The 18,947-nt window shown below is 42.1% G+C and overlaps 1 protein-coding gene across 6 annotated transcripts in view; it reads right to left on the bottom strand.

The window, feature by feature from the left end:
* The window catches only part of CNTNAP4 (contactin associated protein family member 4), a 310,896-nt gene that overhangs the window by 232,445 nt on the left and 59,504 nt on the right, over nucleotides 1-18,947 (bottom strand). Inside the window, exon 1 of one of the 6 annotated variants that reach the window (XM_073344937.1) lies at nucleotides 3,070-3,189. The exons of the other annotated variants lie outside the window; for them this stretch is intronic. Coding sequence (XP_073201038.1) covers nucleotides 3,070-3,124 — 55 coding nt within the window. The 5' untranslated portion in view covers nucleotides 3,125-3,189. Of the gene's footprint in view, nucleotides 1-3,069; nucleotides 3,190-18,947 lie in introns of those variants that run through there. 6 annotated transcript variants of the gene reach the window in all.

The raw sequence follows: 18,947 nt of genomic DNA, 5'->3' as shown, positions 1-18,947 counted from the left end.
ACTGTCTTACCAGGTGACACCCATCTTTCATATGGAGACCCTGGTCGGTTTCCAAGTCCTTCAAACCTGTTTTTCCTTTACTGGATAAAGTCTCATCTCAGTTCTTGATAGAGTGAGAGGGAACCTTCACCTATAACAGGCTTCCCACTTTAAACTATTCTACGTTTTTTGGACCTCTTGAACACAGTTAAAACCAGTCAATGAATTTTCTCCCAACCGGTAGTACTTCTGCCAACTTTGTTGACCTGTCTAGAAATTTGCCATAATTACCCCCAGCAATGTTAGATTCTCTTTTTTGCTTAGTGACTTTCCTTCAATCACTGTGCCGCCTGCCTTGTTTCAACCAAGTAAATAGCAAAATCAAGGGAGAGGGGAAACCGAGTCACATATTGGGGAGTAGTAAATAATGAAAAGGACAGGCCACTAATATACAAAGATCACTTTGAGTGCAAGCAAACAATGTGTCTTAATATAACTAAATATAAATATATACATCTAGGGAACAAAGAACATAGTCATACTTACAGGATGGGGAACTCTATCCTGGGAAGGAGTGACTCTGAAAAAGATTTGGGGATTGCAGTGGATAATCAGCTGAATGAGTGCCTAGTGAAACTGAGGCCAAAAGAGCTGATGTGACCCTTGGACGCATAAACAGGGGAATCTCGAGTAGGACTAGAGAGGTTATTTTACCTTTCTATTTGACACTGTGTGAGAACTATTGGGATACTGAGTCCATCCAGTTCTGTTGTCTACAATTGAAGAAGGATGTTGAAAAATTGGAAAGGGTTCAGAGAAGACCCATGAGAATAATTAAAGGATTGAAAAATATTTTTTAGTGATAGACTCAAGGAGCTCAATTTATTTAGCTTAACAAAGAGAAGGTTAAGAGGTGACTTGATTACAGCCTGTTAGTACATACATGGGGATCAAAAATTTAATAACAGGCTCTTCAATCTAGGAGAGAAAGGTACAACACTACCCATTGACTGAAAATTGAAGCTAAAAAAATTCAGACTGGAAATAAAGCATACATTTTTAACCGTGAGAGTAATAACTATTAGAACAATTTACCTGGGGTCGTCATGGATTTTCCATCACTGATTATTTTTAAATCAAGATTGGCTTTTTTTGTTGGTAAAAGATCTGCTCTAGGAATTATTTTGGGGAAGTTCTTTGGCCTGTGTTATACAGGAGGTATAACCAGGTATCTACCAGGTATAACCAGATGATCACAATGGTCCCTTCTGGCCTTTCAATGTACGAATATATAAAGATTATTTCAGAAAAATAAATCAGAAGTTTCTCAGTTCCCAACAGATGGTAACAAGAAAACATCCAGAACAAAAAATGCATCTTTCATTGAGTTGCTGGGCTAAGTCTACCACACTCAGACTTCTGAGCTGGTTGCTTTGTATAGTATCCCGTTTCTGGTTCCATATGTGTTGATTTGGTGGTAAACAAACAGAGGAAGCAACCAACATTCAAAATGGATCTACATATTAATCATATCAATATATGTTAAAAATGATTAGGGGTCTAGAACACATGACTTATGAGGAGAGGCTGAGGGAACTGGGATTGTTTAGTCTGCAGAAGAGAAGAATGAGGGGGGATGTGATAGCTGCTTTCAACTACCTGAGAGGGGGTTCCGAAGAGGATGGCTCTAGACTGTTCTCAGTGGTAGCAGATGACAGAACGAGGAGTAATGGTCTCAAGTTGCAGGGGGGGAGGTTTAGGTTGGATATTAGGAAAAACTTTTTCACTAGGAGGGTGGTGAAACATTGGAATGCGTTACCTAGGGAGGTGGTAGAATCTCCTTCCTTAGAGGTTTTTAAGGTCAGGCTTGACAAAGCCCTGGCTGGGATGATTTAACTGGGAATTGGTCCTGCTTCGAGCAGGGGGTTGGACTAGATGACCTTCTGGGGTCCCTTCCAACCCTGATATTCTATGATTCTATGTTATAGCAAAACAAAAGGAAGACAGATTTAACTCAAATACATGATGCACTAGGCTCTAGTACCGGTAAACAACTGTCTTTCACGCAAAGCACTGGCCCTCACAAAGATAGGAATTTAGCCCCCTTTCCATGGGAACTGTTTTCTCTCTGCTTAGCTGCCAATGAATTCTGAATGTTGGTTTATCCTTCCATAGGAGTCTTACCAACATGCCTTACTCGTTGCTGGCCCTTGAAGTTTAGGCAAGAAAACTGCCACAACGCAAAGTGATCTTTTTACCTCTGACTGCTATAGATTTCAGCTACCTCCCACCAGCATGTAAGAATTCAGTTCCTTTTATGCTTTCTTTGGCTTCTTTTTCCCTCATCCCTGAGGACATGAACATCTTCACAAAACAAGCTATTATCCAATTTAAACTTTGTCCTCTTTTCCAGCCTAGCGTTGGCCTCAAGGCAGGGGACTGTGTCATTATTTCTCAGAGTATACGTGAATAGTACAAAAAAAGTCATTTGGCTTCAGTGCATATTATACAGAGAAGGAAGAAGCTTGTAGACCATAAATATTCACAACATGTTACTTTGACATTTTCCAGTTAGGAAGCTGCCCTGGAAATTAAATCAAGCTTCTTAGCTCATGATGTATGCCACTGCTTCTGACTAGTGAAGTGGATTGCATTGATAACCTAGAGGATTTAGTACATAGATCAAAATTCACTTTTATGATGCATGCCCTCCATTATGACTTGTATTCTACTGTGCTTATATATGGATCTCCCATCAGTACCTACAGCACAGTCAATGGGAAATCTATGCACTTAGGGAGAGCAGACTGTCACAGTCAGTCTTCCAGGAAGACCTGAAAGGAGATTTTTGCTCTTATGTTTTGCTGTAAGAGTCCTTATCAGTTTATTCACGGATTTTTTCCATGTGGAATCACTCTGGGAATTTTCAAATAAAACCATTATGGTAGCTGAAAGGATTATATCAAATTAAACCTCTAAAAGGATTTTGTATTGCATCAGTTTTGCTATGAAGCTACAAAGAATAACTGCAAATTTTATATTTATCTTTAACAAGGAGTGATGTGTATACTATGGTACTCTATTACTTACTGGGTCTGTTGCTGAAACCTCGAGGTATATAACTTTGTATTTCTGCCGTGTCCATCACAATACTGTAGCATAAGTCCTAGATGAATCACTTTCTGATGATGGCACTCTAGTAAAGACATTTCAATGCTGGAAAAGCTGATTCACTAATTTTGGCATCTTTCATGGTGCAGTCTGTACAGTAGGCAAACAAATAAAATGTTGGCACCTGCAGTTTCCAGGCAAAAAATACTCCTCCTTCTATTTAAAACTAAAATGCTCAATTTTGTTTCCATTATTACAGATGTAAATTGCTACAACTAGCAGCTGGGAATATTGGCCAACTCCATCTGGTTACTGGCCTGCACGCAGCTCTGACATACACAAAGGGATCATGATTTTGTAAGAAAGAAAACAAGTGAAATGTCACCTTTATGGTGTTTAAATCCTAATTTTTGTGTGCATATTTTTAACATTCCACAACAAGCTAACATTTCTATGAATCAACTCTATGAATATTTAATTTGTTCTCAGTTTTATTCTATAGCAGTAATTGTGTCTCCTTTGAAGTACTATGATGTTTGCGTCTGTGTGTAATTCTATATTCCAAACACACTGTAGAACCCAACCATGTAAGTATGATTTTATTTGTTCAAATATTATTTCTGTAGTATAGTATTCCAGACTTATACCTATGGTTCTTAGCACTTTGTATACTTATCTAATTGAATCCCCTAGGGTAGTTATTTTCAAAGATGCTTGCATTAATAATCAAAGGCTCCTTTAAAAAAAAACTGTATGTCAGTCTATTAGCATCCTGTAATATCCCAGGATATAGAGGTTCACTTATGAGGTTCTATAGACATACTGTGCCAGATCATCTGCTGTTGTACATTGGCATAGCTTTATTGAAGTCACTATATTTTGTTTCCCGGCTAATCATCTTCATCAGATTAAAATCAAATGTGCCAGCATTTCAGCCACAAAAGGCATGCAAGAAATTACAGTTAAACCAGTTCACGAGTTTACTTATATTCTATGATTTTGCAATGACTAATATAATGTTTTAAAATTCACATTTTTATAGAGTTAGATTCTAATGCAAGCTCTCTCATTTCTCCTCTAACCCATGGGAATTTCTGCTTCACTAGATACTTCGTGTATCAGAGTTCATGGATTCTGAATGATATTATGCTACTGTGGAATTAATAAAGAAACCCTTCTTGCTGAGAATAAGCAGTATAGTAAGCACTCTAGAGCTGAGAAAGAGGACAAAAAGATGTACTTCTGATTAGCCAATTTTAGATTGCTGCCAGCAATATGAATCTCATCATCAGCACTATATTGTTACATCACGCTAAAAGAGGAGGGGGGTATAACTGTGTAGGGTTGGAAAACAGCATTATAGAAAATACAATTGAGCTAGACTAAGGGAAGTTCACTCTTAGCAAATATAACCACATCTGGTTGTCATAACCAATTGAGTGCCATAACCAATAAGGCTTTGTCTTTTGGTTAGTTTTGTAGGATATGTAAAACATATTACATGTAGATTACTGAGGTAAACTTTTTATTATTATTTCATGTGACTTTGAAGGACAATTTTTTAATCACCTAACTACAAGTGAAGGAAAACAGGACTTCAATTCAGTTAGCATTTTCTGCTTTAGAACCCAACTTCATTGTTCAGGAATCTGGATTTTTCATAGACTATTGTAATAGTCTTCATTTATGATTTTCGGAAATGTCATTATAACGTTTGTGAAACTAAACCAGCCAACTTCAACAGCCAAATGAAAATTTCTTATGGCTTTACAGTAGCATTAAGTAGCAGCAATTTTACTGCATCTGGTGTACAACTAATGCCCAGCTAGGCTACATTATTTATAAAGCTATGTTTAACTTATAAAAAAATCTTTCACATTTGAAAATTGAGTATTTATGCAGATTTGGATCCTATCTTTTCAGAACATTATAGCCTCTTATATTTAATGACGAATCACTATGGACAGAATGCACCCCTACTGAAATCGTGTAGTTTTAAAAAAAACAACAGAGAGAAAAACCTTTAATAGTTCCAGCATATGAATGTTTTTTGCAGCTGTCAGAAAATAATATTCCTCGTTATATTTACTACCAGAAAGCCAGTGGAGTTGGACACTGTAGAACCTTGGGACGCTCCAGCCTAAAATTTGTGTTTGTCACATTATTTAAAATCACTGTGAGACTTAAAAGACACACAAATAGCCAACATTTCACCAATCTATGTATAACTTAATAATAATCATAGCATCCCTTCTGATTATCATCAACTAACTAACTGAGGTATCTTGCAACAATAGGACATTTGTTTGGCATCAGTTTGGCAATTTAGAAATTAATCTGAGATCAAGATGAGAAGCAGATTGGCAACTGTCTGTTAGAAAAACTTTATGGTTTGGAATAATCCCATCTAAATTGCAGATTATTCTCAATCTCTGGTAATGCATGGGTAACTAAAATGGTAATAAATAAGCAAAACACAAACTCTTGGACAAAATGAAAGGCAATCAATAAACATATCAGTAAACAGTTAGAATGTGATCAGATTATATTTCTGCTTCCTCTACATCTTTCCTTGTATGTAATTACTGATAACAGACATCAGGACAAATGTTTTGGATGAACAGTGTTTTCTGGTTGGTTGGTTTTAAAGGACCTTAGTGAAATGTGTTCATGGACAAACATATGATTCAGGCAACTTCATTGAAGTACTGATTATATGGCCAGAACCGTTGCCCTTCATTATAGACAGGCGCACTGTAGATCCTAAGAATAGTTAAGCAGTTTATACCGGATTAAGCAATAAAGAGGTTTCATTCATCAGTGCATACTGCCAAAAAGTCACAGCTTCCACAGTTACCCTGCTACGTCAGAAGATGTGCTGTGGCAATTTATAAGAAGTGGCATTCCTCAGTGGATTCAGCAGAAGATCAACTGCTTTTATTTGAAACCCTGCCCCTGTGCATTTTGAAGATTTGGGAGGAATGTTTTGATTTGAAACATTACTGTCTCCGTTTGCACCTCAGGGCTATCTGTGTAAATTGGTATGAATTCTGCATTGTTTTAACATTGTTTGTATTATCACTTTGATTTAGACATGTAGAGTGTTTAGTATAGTTTTCTGGGTGAAGTATATCTAAATACCTTTTGGAAGCATTTATGAGACCAAAACTTTATTTATTATTTGTATTGGGATAGTGCCCTGTACAAACCCAGAACCAATTAGAGATGATCCGTGCCTTCTGATAGTGGGGGCAGAGTAACGGCAGCTGGCTTCAGCAGTATTACTGAGCATGTTCAGTACAAGCCAAGCAGCAAGTCTCGGGAGGTGGAGGGGTGGGGGAAAAGTCACTTGACCCCACATGCCTGCCCCCCATGTGTCACCACTTGGCCCCTGCCCAGAAGAGCTGGTGTATATTTAAGCCCTTAACTCACATCTATAGTATGATCTACCAGTTTGAGATTGTTAGATATTTTGTGGCATTAAGTTCTTATGAGCTTACTAGTGGTAGGCTTTGACACTGAAGTTTATGGTCTTATGGTAAGTATGAGTGAAAGTGGGTGAGTGTGTATTGTGCTTTGGCATTTTGTGTTGATTTGTGTTGGTGGTGAATGAAGGGTGTGTGCTACAATGAAGGACTGTTTGAGTTTGGGGTTATTGTAGGTTGGCCATCCTCATTGTTATTGGTCCTTGGAAAGGTCTGATCACATTTTGTTTGGTAGGAGGCAGCAGCTCCTTACTGGACACCATTGTCCGCAGCAATAAGGTTTCAGTGTTGGGCAGTCAACAGTGGATGCTGTCCTTACCCTCTGGCTTCTGTCTGAACTGCACCAAGAATTTAAACACCTGCTTCATGTGACATTATCAACATCAAAGAATCTTTTGGTTCGGTTGACAGGTTAGCACTTTAGCTCACACTGAAACGAGTTAGCGTTCTGTGTGTTTTGCTAAATCTGGTGTATGATCTTCACACTGGTATTGGTGCAAGAGTGTGTATTGATTCACTGCTTTTACTGCATTTCTACACAACTACACATGTGTGGCAGTGATTTATTCTTGCCCTGCCACTATTCTATCAAGCTATTGATTCGATATTTGGACTTACTACTCCCCATATCAGAATCAAGGCTGATCAAGAAGTGTTCACTGACAAGACTATGCCAGCAACACTACCTTGCTTGTGGAGAGGTCAAAGAATTTCAGCCCAGTCCTTCAGGGTGCAGCCTATATTATGGGGTTGAATGTCTAATGGTGGAAGACCAAGATCCAGAACTGGGTCACCAGAACCCTCATGCAGGGTTGGGGGCTGTCAAGTACCTTGGAGAATATTGATGAGTTCTGTACCTGTGCTGCAAGCAGAGTTCAAACAGTGGCAGCAAACCAGATGTTCTTCAATGAATAGGTCTCGCTGTCCCATGCACAAAGTCCATGTCTTCAAAACATAGTTAAGCTGAGACAAAGTTCAGGATCTATCAAACTTCTGTATTACCAGTATTGCTATACAGGTCAGAAACCTGGACGCTCTTACAGACAGACTTGGAGTAGCTAGAGGCCTTTCATACGCACTGTGAGTGCCAAAGCCTGAGCATAAATTGGTTTGACTTTTTGGGAAATGTCGATCTAGCAGAGATCTGACCCTCCTTCAGTCGCTCATTACATCCAAAAGTGGCATTGTGTGCTCTTTGGTCATATTGCCAGGATGGACTAAAACACCCTAGCACACCAGCCTCTCAAATTTTCCATCAACGCGCAAAGGGAAGCATGCCCTGAGCCTTTCTGGATGTTGCCCACAGGGCCACACCAGAAATTTGTGGATTTGCAGGATTGACTCCGATCTGAGAACTTCACTACATGATGCGTGGTGTGATGCCATCAACCATGGTCATTCTCGCTGTCACAGTGGTACTCAGTAGACTATGCATGTTGGTTATTGTTAGGGATAGGATTCGGTCAAAAAATTCATGACTTTCTAGGACCTCTGGAATTTCTTCTGGGGCAGGGCTGAAGCAGTTGTCAGCTCTGGGGCTACTGGACCAGCAGCTGATCAGCAGCCATATTGGGCTGCCAAAAAGCTGACCAGCAGCCAGCCCCAAGGCTGTGGAGAAGCAAGTGCCAGAACAGCTAGGTAGTGGTCAGCCCAGGGGCTGCCAGAACATCTGCCAGCCCGAGCGCACAGGCCATCAGAACACCTGGCCAATGGCAAGCCCCAAGAACACAGGAGTAGCAGCCAGCCCTGGACAGCAGTCCTGGGAACAGCTGGCCAATGGCCAGCCCTGGGGCTGCTAGAGCAGTGGCTGGGGTTGGGTTAGCCCCCCGGGGCTAGAGCAGCAGTGAACACTCCCTTCCACAGGATCAGTCGCGGGACTGGAACAGCTGCAAGCTCTGTCACTGCTTTGTTTGTCCCCAAACCCATATTTTTAGTAAAAGTCATGGACAAGTTGCAAGCGTCTGAATTTTTGTTTATTGCCCGAGACCTGTCCCTGACTTTTACTAAAAATACCCATGACAGAATCTCAAGCTTCTATTGTGTCTACTGGTTGTGTTGATTTGTGTCTGGGGATTTGGGGGTGGGGGGATCTGTGTTGATCTGTGGCAAATTAGGAATGCGTGCTGCAGTTAGTAGTTGGGACACAAAGTCTTTCCAACACTATCTTATGTGACTGCATTCTTTTCTTTCCTGTATAATGACTGGATGTCATAGTGAGTGAAAGGAGGCAGGTGTTTTCTAACTGGTGTGATTTTAAACTCTTGCCAGCATATTACAGCTGTGCAAAGTCAGTCAGTTTCAATTTTCAGGAATTTTGGCATAATGTTCTAGTGGAGTCAATTTAAAAAAAAAAAGTATTCCAATCACCACCTCAAATGCACAGCTTAACATTCATAAGAAGAATCCAAAAACTTAGTCTGAATCTTGGCCAAAACTGTATGCCTTTGGATCCATCCCAGAACTGATGATGGTATTAACAATGAGACCCGCAAGTCAGAAGGAATGAAGATGCAGAATACAAAATCCCAAAAGGAAGATCAACAGGTTCCAACTTACTCATAACTAAATGTAGCTAAAGTTCCCTGCATACTGAGAGAGGAAATTTTCACACTCTAAAGCTCTCTGTAGTGAACCTAAAGCTCCTCTTTCAGACTGCAGCAGTGTAATGCTAAAAGCAGATGGAGTCTGACTGAAAGAAGGAAGGAGGTAAAAAAAGACTATGGCCTTGTCTACACCACTGGGGGAGATCAATCTAAATTATGCAACTTCAGCTACATGAATAACGTAACCGAATTTGACATACTTAGATCTACTTAACATGGGGTCCTCACTACGCTATGTTGATGGGAGATGGTCTCCCATCACTCCACTTGTGCTTCTCGTTCAGGTGGAGTACAGGAGTCGACAGGAGACCAAGCTGTAGTCAATTTAGTGGGTCAAAGACCCGCTAAATTGACCACCAATGCATTTATTGCCGCGCATCGATATCCCAGTAAGTATAGGCAAACCCTAGGTTGTCTCCTTTGTGGTAGACAGTAGTGTTGGTAGGCCTGTCAAGGTTTCTTCCCCACTCTGAACTCTAGGGTACAGATGTGGGGACCTGCATGAAAAAACCCCTAAGCTTATTTTTACCAGCTTAGGTTAAAACTTCCCCAAGGTACAAACTATTTTACCTTTTGTCCCTGGACTTTATTGCTGCCACCACCGAGTGTCTAACAAATATAACAGGGAAAGAGCCCACTTGGAAACGTCTTTCCCCCGAAAATCCCCCCAAGCCCTATACCCCCTTTCCTGGGGAAGGCTTGATAAAAATCCTCACCAATTTGCATAGGTGAACACAGACCCAAACCCTTGGATCTTAAGAACAATGAAAAAGCAATCAGGTTCTTAAAAGAAGAATTTTAATTAAAGAAAAAGTAAAAGAATCACCTCTGTAAAATCAGGATGGTAAATACCTTACAGGGTAATCAGATTCAAAACATAGAGAATCCCTCTAGGCTAAACCTTAAGTTACAAAAAGACACAAAAACAGGTATATACATTCCATTCAGCACAACTTATTTTGTCAGCCATTTAAACAAAACAGAATCTAGCGCATATCTAACTAGATTGCTTACTGACTTTTTACAGGAGTTTGACCTGCATTCCTGCTCTGGTCCCGGCAAAAGCCACACACAGACAGAGAGAACCCTTTGTTTCCCCCCACTCCAGCTTTGAAAGTATCTTGTCTCTTCATTGGTCATTTTGGTCAGGTGCCAGCGAGGTTGTCTTAGCTTCTTAACCTCTTACAGATGAAAGGGTTTTTCCTCTGGCCAGGAGGGATTTAAAGGTGTTTACCTTTCCCTTTATATTTATGACACGCCACCCCAAATCACAGATAGGGTGAAATGCTGGCTGTGATTTCTTCCTGAAGCTCTAGGAGAAAACAGAGTTAATAAGACACATGCACCTCTAAATATACTACCAAGTATATAAAGACTAACAATATTTTTCACATCTCAAGGACGATTTTAACCAGTTGATTCTGGGAAACTGTCATGGGAGAGTGCATCAGCCACTTTCTTAGAAGCTCCTGAGATGTGCTGTATGTTGAAATCAAAATCTTGGAGAGCTAAACTCCACCGAATAAGTTTTTTGTTGTTGTTTCCCGTGGCGGTATGAAGCCACTCTAGCGCAGCATGGTCGGTTTGCAGGTGGAAACGCTGTCCCCAAATGTATGGGCGTAGCTTTTCCAGAGCAAAGACAATGACGTAACATTCTTTTTCACTGACTGACCAGTTGCTTTCCCTCTCAGACAGCTTCTTGCTGAGAAACACTACAGGGTGGAATTCTTGATCCGGTCCTTCCTGCATTAAATCTGCTCCCACACCACGCTTGGACGCATCTGTGGTTACTAGGAACGGTTTGTCAAAGTCTGGGGCCCTTAGTACAGGGTCAGACATGAGTGTCGCTTTAAGCTGGTTAAAGGCCCTCTGACACTCTTGGGTCCACTGAACGGCATCTGACTGCTTCTTTTTGGTTAGGTCTGTCAGTGGGGCGGCGATTTGGCTGTATTGTGGTACAAATTGCCTGTAATATCCAGCCAAGCCTAAGAAGGACTGGATCTGTTTCTTTGACTTTGGGACAGGCCACTTTTGAATAGCATCCACTTTGGCCTGTAGGGGGTTGATAGTTCCTTGACCCAGCTGGTGTCGAAGGTAGTCACTCTGTTTAGGCCTATTTGACACTTCTTAGCCTTAACAGTTAGTCCTGCCTCCCTTATGCACTCAAAGACTTTTTGTAGATGTTCCAGGTTTTCTGCCCAGGAATCCGAAAATATGGCCATATCGTCAAGGTAGGTGACTGCATATTCTCCTAATCCCACTAGGAGACCATCTACAAGTCTTCGGAAGATGGCGGGTGCATTCCGCAGCCCGAAAGGGAGTACATTAAATTCATACAGCCCTACATGTGTGGTGAAGGCTGACCTTTCCTTGGCGGATTCATCTAGCGGTACCTGCCAGTACCCCTTGGTTAAGTCCAAGGAAGAGATGAAATGGGCCCATCCCAGTTTCTCTGATAGTTCATCTGTGCATGGTATTGGATAGTTGTCTGGGCAAGTTACAGCATTTACCTTACGGTAGTCCACGCAAAAATGTATCTCCCCATCTGGTTTGGGAACTAGAACCACTGAGAATCCCATGCACTGCCAAAGGGGCAGATTACACCCATCTGTAGCATATTCTGGATCTCCCGTTCTATAGCAGTTTTAGCTTGAGGAGACACCTGGTAAGGTTGTACTTTAATTGGGTGAGCATTACCTGTGTCAATGGAGTGGTATGCCCGTTCAGTCAGTCCTGGGGTGGCTGAGAACGTCGGCGCGTAGCTAGTGCACAACTCCTTGATCTGTTGTCACTGCATATGCCCAAGGGTCATGGAGAGGATCACCTCTTCCATGCCACCAGCACTTTCCCTTTGTAGTAGACACCTTCAGGCCACTCAGCGTCATCTCCTCCCTGGGCTGTAAACTGACAAACCTTTAATTCTCTGGAATAAAAGGGCTTTAGAGAATTAATATGGTAAACCTTCGGCTTTCGGTTGGAGGTGGAGAATGCTATGAGATAATTAACAGCTCCCAGGCGCTCCTGGACCGTGAATGGCCCTTCCCATGATGCTTCCATTTTATGGGCCTGGAGCGCCTTTAAGACCATGACCTGGTCCCCTACTTTGAAGGAATGCTCTCTGGCATGTTTATCATACCAGACTGTTTGCTCTTTGAGCATCCTTTAGGTTTTCTTTAGCAAGAGCTAAAGAGGTTCTGAGGGTGTTTTGTAGGTTGGTTACAAAGTCCAGAATGTTAGTTCCTGGAGAAGGTGTAAATCCCTCCCATTGCTGCTTCACCAACTGTAATGGCCCCTTAACCTCACAGCCATATACAAGTTCAAATGGTGAAAACCCTAAACTGGGATGTGGTACAGCTCTGTAGGCAAAGAGCAACTGCTGCAACACTAGGTCACAATCATTGGAGTGCTCATTTACAAATTTATGTATCATGGCCCCCAAAGTCCCATTAAGTTTCTCCACCAGGCCATTTGTTTGATGATGGTAAGGGGTGGCAACCAAGTGATTCACCCCATGAGCTTCCCAAAGGCTTTCCATAGTTCCTGCCAGGAAATTAGTTCCTGCATCTGTGAGGATGTCGGAGGGCCAACCTACCCTGGCAAAAATGTCTGCTAGTGCCTGGCACACACTTTTAGGCCTGGTGTTGCTTAGAGCTACTGCTTCCGGCCATCGGGTGGCAAAATTCATGAAAGTCAGTATGTACTGCTTTCCTCTGGGTGTCTTTTTCGGAAAAAGACCCAGAATATCCATAGCTACTCACTGAAATGGAACCTCAATGATGGGGTGTGGCTGGAGGGGCTTTGACCTGGTCTTGGGGTTTTCCCACTCTTTGGCATACCTCACAAGACCGGACTTAGGTAGAAACATCCTTGCCCATTCCCTCCAAGTGGAATGACCTCCCCAAATGGTCTTTGGTCCTATTCACCCCAGCATGGCCACTAGGATGATCGTGGGCTAATCTCAAGAGCTTTACCCAGTACTTAGTTGGAACTACTAACTGTCTCTGAGGATGCCAGTCTTCCTGGTGTCCACCAGAGAGAGTTTCCTTGTATAAAAGTCCTCTTTCTACAACAAACCTGGATCGATTAGAAGAGCTGAGAGCCGATGGTTTGCTCTGTGCCAGCGAGGTTGTCTTAGCTTCTTAACCCTTTACAGGTGAAAGGGTTTTTCCTCTGGCCAGGAGGGATTTAAAGGTGTTTACCCTTCCCTTTATATTTATGACAAGGCCTCACAATTTTATCATGACTAATGCACTTTTGGCCTCACTGCAGGCAGTCTTGAGATGATGCAAAACTTCTAGCCTTCACAAATTTTGAGAAAGCAAACCTCTAAAATGACTTCAACTCCCTCCGTCCTCCCCAATAACCTTTGGTCTATGAGACAAACTGCAAGTCCACAGACTATGAGTTCTGGTCCCAGCACTTCCTGTGGTTAATGTTTTTGGGCACTTCACAATCCTCATTGTAAATCAAAGCCTCATGCTGCTGCCTTGTGGAGGGCAATTATAATTTACCCATTTCACAGATAAGATATATGAGAGCTTGCACTGAGATAGAATTGGGAATAGTATTCAGGTCTCTAATGGAATCAAGTCTCACCACTTTCCCAGTCTTCCAGAAGGAACAAGCCAAAGTATGAAATTCTGTAACCCATGTTAATACATTGTGGCTGTGTCTCATCCTATAGCAGTTAGACCACTGGTACAGGCATGGCTGCCCCATAGCACCCCCTGCTCGCAAACATGGCACTGCAGCTTCTCTGTGCCTTAATTTTGTCCTCCAAACTGCACACAAGTTGGAGTGGGTGATGTGACTTAGCCCTTCCACCAAGTCACTAACCAAAACTCAACCCCTTTCAGGGTAACAAACGTCCACACAAACAAAAGGGTCTTCTCTCCTACCCTTCGGGAATATTTTATGGGACGTTCTGTCATAAGTACATGAAGCTCATTCACTCCCCTGGCAAAATGATAGCTACTAGAAATACTGTCTTCAGACTGAGGCTTGTAAGGAAAATTCTGAGAGAAGCTCAAGGGGAGTCTCAGAAGAACTAAACTGAGGTCCCAGGAAGAAGCAGATTCTGTGACCAGTGTCCGATAACTCTGATATATTTTGGTACCATTGGGTTTGAAAAGATAAAGGTGAAGAATGTTGTGAGGAGGACCTTAATGGAGCTGAGTGAAAAGCTGCCTGATTTCAGTACAATATGTCATCAAGGGTCTTCGGTAATGGGGCCAGGACCAGATCTAGACTATGGTGATCTGCCCATATCAAGAACCTCTTACATTAGGATGACTATGTTTTTCTGGTAGACGTTTTCCTGTTCTGCATTAGAATTTTCTGTAAGAACAGTTCTCTGTCCATAGTACAGAACTAGCTATAAGGGCTTGCAGATCTCAAACCCAGGCCAACATGTCTCCAAGCCATGCTGAGACCATGACTGCCACCCAGCAGCTCACCTGAACCAGTGGAGTAGAGGGCTAGCCAAGTTCGAGATCACAAAAGGCCCTGCTCACCAAACTCCTGATTGGGAGAGACATCCAGCCCCACTAACTGGCTGGGAATACTACTTAAACCAGAAAGAGGCAGAGGAAGTTGTCTAAGAAACTAAGTGAATTTCTGGCTAGCTGCAACTACTGACCCTGCCTACTTGCTAGGCTCCTGAACCCTGCCTTCCTGTCTGTTCCTGATTCCTGCCTTCCTTATCCCAGATGACCGTCTATTCCTTCTTTTTGCTTTCCTGCTTCACTCCAGATCCCTGCTCCTATTCCCTATACAGACGACTCTGGTTTCAACCCCTGGTCTGGCACTTGACACTGTCTCCATCTCTGACCTTTGGTGTGGCACCTGAATCTGACTGTGGCTCTGGTTCCAGGCTTCTGACTCCTGACATTAGGTATGACCACCCATGCCCTGGTCCCTACACCAGCCAATTTGAGGCCCACCATCACGTGCAATGACTTTGGGTCTGAATGGAGTATCTGGCCATGGTGTTGCGAAATCAGGTCCAAGCAGCCTTGGAGCTGGATCAAAAGCTGGATGGACATCTGTCTACTGTCTGTTAGCCAGAACTTGCTCTGTCTCTTGATTTTGGAGCACACCCTGGAGTTCAAGGGAATCAGTGTCAAAGCATACAAGGGGTCTTGGGACCACTGTGCAAGGTAGGTGTCTGGTAACGACCCCAGACTCTCATCCTCTATGGAACAAGAGTTCTGTCTTTTGGTGTTGCCATCAGTGGCAAACAGACCTATCACTGCAGTCCCCATCACTGGAATATAGACTGTGTGATGGATCTCCACAGTGACAACTCATGAGTGGTGGCAGGGCAGATTTTCTGCTCAGAAAGTCTGCCAGGTGATTGTTGACATTCAGGAGCTATCAGGGTTATCCCATATTGCTAGCATGGTGTCCAGAGCTTGGCAGCTTCCATGAAGAGATATGAGCTTGTACCACCTGGATCATTTATGTAGAGCATCATGGAGATATTGCCCAACAACATCTGCACTGTGGAGTTTTGAAGAGCAAGTATGAAGACAATGTAGGCTAGTTTGATGGTTGTGAGCTCCAGGACATGGATGTGATACCCCATGTCTTCTGCAGATCAAGTGCCTTGCATTTGTAGATGGTCCAGGTGGCCTCCCCAATCTGTACCTGCTGCATTTATGATTAAAGTCTTTGTCAGGGAGGGGACAAAGAATAGTACCCCGCAAACATTTCTGGGTGCCTTCCATCAACTCAGTTCTGTGACAATGTGAGGTGGGGCTGTCTGGTCTTTTACTAAATCAGTTAGGCTTTGCAATTCTGAGTACAGTAAACCTAAATATCTTTAAAAATTTAGGCCCTTGTCCTTAGGAGTTCTCTTAGTGGACTTCAATTTTTCTTGCACTGCCGAGATGACCAAGGACCCTAGATTTGAATGGGAATAAAAGTGCTTAAAACTTTTGGGAGCACCTGATACTTTTTCTTCAAACACTTGGAAGAGTGGCTGGGATCTGCCATAGCCATTTGGATGTTTCCAGGATCCCTTCATTAATGAGAAGGATTCTGATAGAGAATGTTATGCTCAGAATGTTATAAAGTGTATGAGGCTTTTCTTGTAGGAACACAGTCTCAGTGTCCAGGGTCTTCACAATTTGGGATAGGAGGTCCTGGAAGACCTTAAGGTCATCATGCTTAAGAATCCACTGAGAAGCATGAACTCTTCCTTTTCCTAGAAATTCAGGAAGGTGACTTGCTTATCGACATGTGGATGGACAGTTGCCAGTAAGGCCAATGTGGCCACAGTGACATGCCATATGTATCCTGGTTGAAATTGCTAGGCCAGTGCCATTTGGAGTGGCCTTCTGAAAAAGAGGATCCCCAATACCTTCCTTTAAGTTGCTCTCTGATGGCAAGGGAAAGAAATCGCTGCTCAATAGCTGCAGGAAGGAATATGTTGGCAGTGGTGAGCAGGAGTGTATCGTCTGTTCAAAAAGCAGTGCCATAGAGTGGTACGGAGCCAGTACTGGGTCCAGTGCCTGTTGCCTCTGTGGTACTAGGAATGACTTCAGAGGAGATATGGATGTCTTTACTGTATATTTCAGGTCCTTGGTCAGCTCCATTATGGGCTTCAGTACCAGGATCAGTGCTGGGTCACTTGTTCTGCCTGATTGCTTAGGGGCTTTGTCTTGTGTCCTCTCTCTCAGACCCCCTATCACTCTTGGAACTATGTTTAAGCTCAGTCTGACTCAGTTGACATTCCATTTATGAGCAAGCATATATCGTGATTTCCTGCCTGGTCATTGGTGTGGATGCAGCAGTACAGGAGCTGTAGTCATCAGTGCTGCGGCATTCACGATGTTGAAATGGTCAGCATCAGTATGGTCAATGCTGATTCTGCCAGCATTTTCCTTGCTTTCTTTATGCTGCCCCTATCATGGATCATCATTCCCCCCCACCACCCTGCTTTTAAATAAGCAGCATTCTTTAGGTGAAAGTGTGAAGATAAGGTTTCTTCACCAAACAGATTAAGAATTGGTTTAGGGTCTCTGAAGACAACGGCAGGTCAGACACTGACTGGGTCCCATTTTTCTGCATGGGTGGCAAGAGAGAATAGAGGGATGTCTGTGGTTCTCCTGCCATTTACAGGAGCATAAGGGGACACAGGGAACATGCATGACCCTGAGGTACATGGCTATTCAAAAATAATTCCAATCTCACGTACATGAGGCACATCCACACTTACAGTGGGGTCCACACTGACATTTACTCGAAGAACTAAAGGTTCCAACCCCACTGATGACACGTGGGTGTCAATATGAGGCCACATGATGGCATTACTCCCTCCTTCAGCCCGCAATCCCAATTCATCCCCAGATAGGTCCATCCTGTGCACTGAATGAGACAGAGGTCCAATGGAAAGAATAGTTTGTGGTCATGTAATTAAAGACTTATCACAATGCACATGTACTGGTGATAGTGGAGGTGGTATGTGTGTGTGTGCGCGTGCAGGGGGTAATTAAAGTTGCATAGGTAATGTAAGGCTGAGGACAGAGATCCCTCTTTAAGAAACTGAAATACCAAGATTCCTTTTAATATATTTCCAGATTCTCTTCCACGAGTGATGACTTAATTTAAAAATGTTTACGTACTACTAGTCACTCCATCCTGGGAAAGTTTAAATGGTGAAAATGTTTCAAGATCTTTGCAAAAACCTTTTCCAGTCTTTTATAAAAAAAAAAAAAATTGAGTCAAAGCCATCTCTAGTTCTCCAGTGGCTGAAACAATCATTTTAGGAAGCACAGTAAATAGTGCATTGAGTTGTGAAATATATGGCTTTAATGGGCCATTTCATTCCTGGGTTCTTCCTGAGTTGTTGTTACAAGACTATTCTTTTAAGCCTACCAATTTCAAAATCAAGTTTATATCAAACTCAAGCAGCTGGCTATGTGAAATGGCATAGAAACTAGTCATATGAGCATAAATAGAAAATGCTTCTCAGAGCTGGTGAAATTGCTCCTACACAATGGATTTTTAAACTATTATTACTGATATTATTTAAGAAACAAGACAGAATATACTAATAGCCCACGCTGATCTTTCTGTTTATATAGGGAGATTGTCATTTTGAAAGAGGATTTCAAAAAGAATAATGTTAGAATTCTGGAGGGCAAGTTTATACACTACTATCTTATAAAAAACAAAGACCTTGAACTACCCCTATTTAAAATACAACTGGGTCAATTCATCCCTGGTGTAACTGCAGAAAAACCAATGGCATGAATCCAGCCTCCGTGTGTTTTAGTTCACATGGGAGAGGCATATTTATGTGGAGCTGAAAGTTCTTCATTCTGATCTCTTTGCTAAATGTGTGCAGTTTACTAAAACTGTATCTTACATGTACATGGCCACGGATTTGTTACACTTTGTAAGCATAAGATGAAGAGGCAGCCAGAATACTTAGATTCTAATAATTCAGTGTAGTTATCCTATAATAGTTGCAATTTGAAGAAGTGAAGCCATGTTCAATAGCCATCAAGGTTTAATGAGATGGAAGATTTATTCCTGTATCACTGTTTCCTTCAACAACAATTACTCTTCTAAACCAATAGGAAGACTGGACTCTTCTGCCAACCAGTGGCCACTTTAAAACAAGAGAGTAGTACTACTTTTAGATTTAATATGTTTTAAGCTATAGCTCTTTATGAAATTTTTGATGGAATCTCACATTTCAAGGGAGGAAAGACCCATATCAGTACAGAACAAAGTCTTACCTTTTTTTGTTTTTTATTAT

The sequence above is a fragment of the Lepidochelys kempii genome, chromosome 5, assembly GCF_965140265.1.
Source record: "Lepidochelys kempii isolate rLepKem1 chromosome 5, rLepKem1.hap2, whole genome shotgun sequence".
NCBI classification, from domain to species: domain Eukaryota; kingdom Metazoa; phylum Chordata; order Testudines; family Cheloniidae; genus Lepidochelys; species Lepidochelys kempii.
The sequence above is the reverse complement of the archived record's forward strand: the minus strand, read 5'-3'. Positions and strand labels throughout refer to the sequence as shown.